Below are 7,898 nucleotides of genomic sequence, written 5' to 3' on the forward strand. Positions count from 1 at the left end.
CCTCCAAGGTCCCTTCCAGTTCCATTGTATTGTATTTTGACGGCTTTCCTCCCAACCCAAATTGATTCTGTTCCCATTTTGTTTTGGGTGAATTACTCACTGGTTGGACAGAGTACCAAGCCCCTTTAAATAATAACTTCCCAAGATTCTGTTGAATTGGAAGGCATATAAAAGATAGGCCCTGCAACTATGAAGGTGTAGACACCGCCTTAGGTGAAACATGTTTCTATGGCACTAATCAGATTAATTCAGAACTTCATTTTGGGAAAAGGCACTTTGTAAGTGCATGTTTATAAGTGCCAGTCCAGCATCCTCTTCAGAAAAGCACCAGTGCGTCTGAATAAGATCCAACCACCAAAACAATCTGGATCTTATTTCCCAGTATGACCTTTGCACTACAGATAGTCCTTGACTTATAACCACAACAGAGACCAGAATTTTCCATTGCTAAGCAAGATGGTTGTTATGCGAGTCGTGCTCATGCCACCTTTTTTTTTTTGGCTACAGTTGCTAAGCAAACGCCAGTTAAGCGAATATGCAGTTGCTAAATGAATCTGGCTTCCGCCATTTGTTGGAAGATCACAGATGACAATCACATGACCCTGGGATGCTATAACTGTTGCAAATACATCCCCAGTTGCCAAGTTCCCAAATTTCAAACACGTGACCATAGGGATGGATGCTGCAGAGGTCATAAATGCAAGGACTGGTCATAAATTGTATTTTTCAGTGCTGTCGTAACTTCGGATAGTTGCCCAATGAATGGTTGTAAGTCGAGGGCCACTTGTACATAGGGATGAATGAAGAGTCTTAGCTGATAAAATCGCAAGAGGCCTAACAGATTCTAGTGGAAAGCTTTCAGTGTTAATTTTCTTCCTGTAATGCTTCTTACCATTCAAATTTGTGGCACAGAAGAAGGGGGAGAATTAACGTTTGACATTTCAAAACATTACACAGGAAGCTCTTAACCAAGATTGTCCCATTGTCAAAGAGAGCAAAGAAGATTCTGGGATGCCAAGAGAAACATTTTCAAGGAGAAAAAAAAGTCCAGTTGAAAAGCAACATTTGGGACAACCATGACCAAGATTCAAATCCACAACTGGATTTGGTCATAACAATGTTGTGGCATGGGAGAGCAGCAAAACAAGTATTGGGCACATTTCCTACAGATTGGGAAAAACTGGGGAACAAATGCAAGATTGAACAGAGTAACGTGGGGTATTTTCTATCCCATTAAATTTATTTATCCCTAACTGCTCAGAAATGTTCTGACTTTTCACTGTGAAAAACGCCAAACGAAGAACGTTTTAGAGAACAAACAAACAAACAAACAAAAAAATCCCTGAGATGGATTTCCCCTTTTAATAAAACCTTTTCTCTCTCCCCGAATATCGAAACCTGAAGCAATTACTGCTATGGAATAGTTGAAAAATGCAAACATGTATAAAAACAGCATAAACAGAGAGGGAAATCCCACAGGAATAAATCAACTACATGCTCAGGTTTCACCCAACCTGTAGCAAAATTCTTGTACTTGTTTCAGCAAGGCCCACAAATTCCAGAAGATCTCATGAATCACAGATACAATCTAGGTCTCTTCCCACCATAATTTTAATTCTCACTGAAGTAAACAAAAATTTTGCCTAATAGCATTTCTCCCAAAATATTCAGAGGAGAAGAAAAGTCCGTCATGTGTTAAATCTAAAATTGGTTAAAGTTGGAAAGTGCAGAGAATGCTTATAAAAATGTGTCCATTACCACCTAGAGGTAATCAAGTAGAATTAAGCTTGGCTGTGATGCAGCCTAATGAAATCTTGAAAACAGGAAAGTTCTTTCATTAATAAACAACATATGCTATAACTGTGAAACATACAAAGAGATGCGCAGGGACGGGTGAATTTCCATACTCAACAGGCTCACCCACAAAACCAAGGCTATTAAAAATAACAATAATAATCCAGAAGAAGATATCTTGCTCCTCTCTCTAATGAGGGGCTTCTTGGAAACGGAAAGAGTCACTCATGACTTTCCAGACTGTGTTATTATTTGTGGTCTGTTCTGTTAGCAAGAAGTTCTGGTTGAAGAAATGTTGCTTGTTGCCATCAAATTTGACAGTCCCGCTGGTCACAACAAGAACAGTAGTTTGATTCTGGGTCGCTTGCTCTTGAAAAAAGAAAGAGAAAGATGCTAGAACACAATTGCTCCTCAGGAGTCTATTTCTAAACACAAGCATGGACATTTCTTTTTTAAAGGCATTCAATCTCATTCCAAATCTTTCCCGGCACTTAGAAGTCATCTATTTAGCAGTTCAAATGCATGCAAATGTGAGTAGATAAATAGGCACCACTTTGGTGGGAAGGTGATGCCATGCTGGCCACATGACCATGGAAATGTTGGCCTTGAAACACAGATGACTACTGTCTCCTATCCTGTGTTTCCCTGAAAATAAGACAGGATCTTATTTTCTTTTGATCCCGAAAATAAGCACTTGGTCTTATTTTTTTTGTGGTGCAGGAGGCGGTGAGTGTGGTCACCTCATGGCTGCTTCTGTATTGCATGTGGCTGGGCCTGCCACTCTTTTTGCGGTGGCCATTAACATGGCAGAATAGGCTAGGGTTGCGGGAGCGGCCATTAGGTAAGGGTGTGTGGACTGCATGGAGCTTGTTCCCCCTCACTCCAGCCTCGCCGCCTCACCTCGTGTTGTTTGCGCGACAAGCAACCAGAGGAAATGGCAGGGACCGGCTGCACATGTATTTAAATGTTTTGGGTGAGGGCTTATTTTTTTGGGGGGGAGGGCTTATTTTAGCGCATGTGCTCAAAAGCCTGATTGGGCTTATTATCCGGGGAGGTCTTGTTTTCAGGGAAACAGGGTAGTTGGCAATGACCAGTGGAGTAAAATCTGCAGGGATTCCCTTATCTTTACCCTACCTACTTGAAAGAAAATTCAGCAGCTTTTTTTTATCACATTATTCATCTGAGCAAAGAGATGTCTACATTGCAGCATACATAGGGACGCACCTACCCAATTGCCTGCCTTTTTAAAAAATGCACCCCCACCCATAGGTGCTGCTGGTATCCCCTGCCTCTTTCGTTCAAACCTATCAAAGTACATTGAAACTAGCAATTCTGTTCTGCAACTGCAAGCATTTTGTGACACATTCTTGAGAACCAATAGTTCAAACCACATGCTGTTAACCTTCAGGCAAACTGAAGAAAAGAGGATTTCCACTGCGGACAAAGACTTATTTAATTTATATGCCGCTCGTCTCACCCTGCCAAGAGACTCTGGGCGCTATGAGAAAGTTCGTTCCTCAGTTGGAGTGACATGCAGAATTGGAGGCTGCGTTCAAAAGGACTAAGCAGGAGGGTAGTCTACTACGCTACTTTCTAAAATCTAAAAGAATAAGTAAGAATCACACTAATGATGTGGAAACATTCAGACAGCTCCTACCTATACAAATTCAAATATTTTAATTGCATTTCAGAGTAGAGCTATTTGTCCTTCACGTTATGGAAAAGATTACCCATGGTACTGCATATTAGTAACTTTGTGGATAGTAGCACTCTCTTCTTAAGTTATCTTACCATGAACAGGCTGGCAATCAAACGTGTTCAGTTGAAAGTCACTAGATGGTAACATCTCAAAGAATTTAGCAAGGGCTTCTTGGCCAGATACGGCATTCCCATTCCAAACTAAAGTTGCATCATCAGTGTACAGTCTGGTTAATACCTGCAGAACATTAGAAAACATGTGAAATGCCAGCTGGATTTGCCTTTTCCAGTTGCAAACCCTCATTGAAAAATCTGCTTTGTCTTACAGTCAACCTATTGCCTTTTTAAAAAAAAAACATTCAAAGAATTCTTAAAGAGGTTCTCTGGGAAAACTCCGCTCAGTTAAACATCAGCCCCCAATAAACTGATAGATAAGAACTATGCAACTAAAGATAGGAAGTGTGCAAAATGTTTCTAAATTAGAACAGGTTGTTTCAATTTCAGAACATCTCCAGTAAAAAGAGAACCGGACACTTCAACCGATTTTTAGAGATGGCTTGGATGAGTCTCTGCATTTTTCTTGGCAAGGTTTTGCCATCCTTAGGGTTGAGAGAAAGTGACTGGTCCAAGTCACCCTGCTGACTTAGTGCCCAAGGTGGGACTACAATTCATGGTCTCCCAATTTCTAGTCTAATGCCTTAATTACTACATCAAACTGGCTCTAGTTGACTCTTAGTTTAATATAAACAGTGAGGCATTTCTAAAAGTAATAAAGGAAAGATAAAAACATATGAATCCATGCATTCCTAACTCACAAAATAGCTATTAGAAATCTACATACCCTTCTTCTTTTATCCATGGTTTCATAATAAATATTTGCAAATTCTTCTGCTGCTCTACATGCTTGATCCACGTAGACTTTGAAGTCCTAAAATAAACCCACATAGTGAAATGAAATTATCCTCAAGGGACATCATCAGTATGCTAGTCAGATTTAGCCATTCTACTCTGCCAAGTGCTACCTGACCCACATTCAACTGTCAGAGGGCATGTGGGCCTTTGTGTCACAATTTGACTCACATGGGTATAGAAACCCCATCACTTACTAGCTTGTAGCCAACATAGGCTGCTCTGTTGCCAAAAAAGGCCATTGCAACTGTTCTGGAAATTATCTAGATCCTAAAATGGGTTCCAAATGATCCAGCATACTGAACCTGGTACAGATTGTGACCTCGTTTTCTGCTACTAAGAAAGAGAGAAAACTCCCATTTTACAACCCTGTAAAAAACATATATATATATAGGTACAGTTGTGATGCAAACACCTTTGAAAGAGCAAATTACGGACACATCATCATGCAGAAAACCTATGCATGTGGGCGCTGAAAATTTACACCAACTTGATGGCATATAATCAATAAAACCCCTTTATGGATGACTGCCTTCTTGTGGCGAAGGGGCTTATGTAGCTCAGTGAAGCTATGAGCTATGCTGTACAGGGCCACCCTAGACAGACAGGTCATAGCAGAGTTCTCTGACAAAACGTGATCCACTGGAGAAGAAAATGGCAACACACTCCAGTATCTTTGCCACAAAAACCCCATGGACAGTACCAAAGGCAAAAGGCCTGGAGGAACGTTGTCCATGGGGTCACGATGGGTCGGACACGACTTAGCAACTAACAACAACAACAAATCAGTACAAAAAACCAAACAAAATTAAATGATTGCAACATAATGGGTTTTCTGGGTGATTCTTAGTGGGTTTTCCCCCATTATAGTTTTTATATAAGATCGACCTTAAACAATTGCTGGACAATCAAGGCAACAGTGTTTTCAATGCAACCAGACTGCATTCCTAGATCCCATCTCCTGGGATCTGAATTTCCATCATGTACTCCAAAGCGGGTGTTGGTGGAGAGAGAATGATAACTCCTACCAATAAGGTTAGTTTGAGATCACCATAGATTATTATGGACATTGCTGGGTCAAAGTCAAGGGATTCCCCGGCAGTGTCCCTTCTAACCACTTGTGAGGCAGTCTTTTTAAACTTTTGAACCTGCCGAAGATTAGGCAGATGCTGCCACCTACTGAAACCCTTAACAAAAACTGTTTGAAAGTTTAACATGGATGAGACCTAACCAACTACATTGGAACCTCTGGTCACGACCGTAATCCATTCCAGGACTTCTGTTGCAACCCAATTTGGTCGTGATTGGGAGCAAGACTAACTGCGCATGTGTGTAAAAAAAAAAGTCATGGCAGGGGAAATTGACGGGGCTGTGTTTGACTGCACCCAATTTGGTGGTGGTCAGAAGCGTTTGTGACCTGAGGTTCTACTGTACATTCCTCACATTATTAACTGTTTTTGATATCCTGTTTTTGAAATACCACAATCTATTTTCCTCTCTCCTTTAGCCATCCTTTGCTTCTTTACTACATTCCCAATCAATGAAAAGAAAAACTGCAAATGTAAATATTTATAATTTCAACATTCTCCTCCTTCATTTTTAGCTCCAGCACCATATAAAAGTAGTAGAAAACATTCTGATTCTTTTCACACAAAATCCAACATTATTATATTTCATCATTTTCTGAACTCACCATAATTTTGTGGCTCAGTACAACACACACACACACACCAATTTATTAGATTGCTTATTAGTAATCTATGCCAATCAGTAAGTGTTATACCTTAGGATTTTTTAAGAATGTATTCTATTTTATTTTTATTTATATATACTGAGAGCATATAGACCAAAGACAAATTCCTTGTGTGTCCAATCACACTTGGGCAATAAAGAATTCTATTCTATTTTTGCTGGAAAAAATACATTACTTCATAAAACAGATATTTCTATGTGCTGGAGAAGACTCCTGCGAGTCCCTTGGACTGCAAGGCAATCCAACCGGTCAGTCCTAGAGGATATCAACCCTGACTGCTCTTTAGAAAGCCAGATCCTGAAGAGGAAACTCAAAGACTTTGGCCACCTAATGAGAAGGAAGGATTCCCTGGAGAAGAGCCTAATGCTGGGAAAGATGGAGGGCAAAAGAAGGAGGGGTCGGCAGAGAATGGGGTGGCTGGATGGAGCCACTGAAGCAGTCGGTGTGAGCTTAAATGGACTCCAGAGGATGGTAGAGGACAGGAAGGCCTAGAGGAACGTTGTCCATGGGGTCGCGATGGGTCGGATATGACTTCGCAGCTAACAAAAACAAACGTTTTAAACATCTTTATTTTTTGTAAAACAATTTTAAAAAAATAAAAAAATAATCTAGAGAGAGCGAGAGAGCTGAAAAAGCTTCTTTGGAGGAGAAGCGAAACGTCTTAAAAGAAAAAAAACCAGAAAGTCCAGTTGCCTCTTGGAAAAAAGCCCTTTGGGAGACACGTATATAATAAACATAATATATGGAAGACATTTCATCAATGAAAACCCAATTTCGCTCCTCCCGACCTTCGCGCTTTCCCCCGCTACTTCGGACCACAAGCCCCATCCTCCGCCCCCCCGCCCCCCCGGGGAAGATGGGCATCGTAGTGCGGCGCCCGGGCTTCTCTTACACGAAGGCGGACATGACGGCGGCGTCTCCCCGGGCGGCCGCCCACAAGCGCCGTCAGAAGCCGAGCGGCCCTCAGGTCAAGCGGGAGAGGCTCCCCAACAAATCTGCTCCCCCTTCCGGTCCGGCTCCCAACGCCTTCCGGTGAGCCTCAGGTGCCCACTCCGACAGTTCCGGCTCGGCTTGGAACGCGCAAGATAGATTGAAACAGCCTCAACGCAGAGACCGGAGCCACGGTCCAGCAACTCTGCGTAGCATCCGGCGAATAACGAGCGAACCGAGCACGGTATCTCCTGGCTTCGGAAGGAAAGAAGGAAGGAAGGAAGGAAGCGGTTCCGCCATAGAGTGCTGAAAGCTAGAGCGACGACGCTTGGAACTCCTGGCGGGCCTTATGACCACGGCGACTTCCGGCAATGGGCGGAAGTGGGAGCCACGTGTCGCTATGAAGGCTGGTAAGGAAGGGCTCCCCCCCCCCCCAACTCAAGAAGGGCCTGGCCTCTGTGTGTGTGTGTCAGTCATACATACATTCTTACATATACATATGATATTTGCATACACACACATATAATATGTGTATATGTCATATACGTATGAGTACAGTCACACGTATACATGGAGATGCTGAAACGGTTGTGTGAAAATCCGTCTTCAGTCACTTTTTCTCAGTGTCATAAGGTCAAACGGTCACTAAATGAACTTTTAGGTTGAGGACTACATTTCTCCCTCTCTCTCCCCCTCCTCCCCCAAACCGTAACTATGTACATATAGTCCTTGACTTGCAATCACAATTGCACCAGAATTTCAGTTGCTAAACAGGGCAGTTAACTGAATCACACACAGTTTCATTGCCCTTTTT

At 42.2% G+C, this 7,898-nt stretch overlaps 1 protein-coding gene across 1 annotated transcript; it reads right to left on the reverse strand.

The window, feature by feature from the left end:
- Window positions 1–1,339: 1,339 nt before the first annotated feature.
- NXT2 (nuclear transport factor 2 like export factor 2) lies at window positions 1,340–7,364 on the reverse strand. The gene is made up of 4 exons (XM_032228652.1): window positions 7,046–7,364; window positions 4,334–4,420; window positions 3,586–3,730; window positions 1,340–2,163 (listed from the first exon to the last, which is right to left on the reverse strand). The coding sequence occupies exons 1-4, from the start codon at window positions 7,058–7,060 to the stop codon at window positions 1,985–1,987; spliced, it is 426 nt and encodes a 141-aa protein (XP_032084543.1). The 5' UTR covers window positions 7,061–7,364; the 3' UTR covers window positions 1,340–1,984.
- Window positions 7,365–7,898: the final 534 nt, after the last annotated feature.

The sequence above is a fragment of the Thamnophis elegans genome, chromosome 12, assembly GCF_009769535.1.
Source record: "Thamnophis elegans isolate rThaEle1 chromosome 12, rThaEle1.pri, whole genome shotgun sequence".
Lineage (NCBI taxonomy): Eukaryota > Metazoa > Chordata > Lepidosauria > Squamata > Colubridae > Thamnophis > Thamnophis elegans.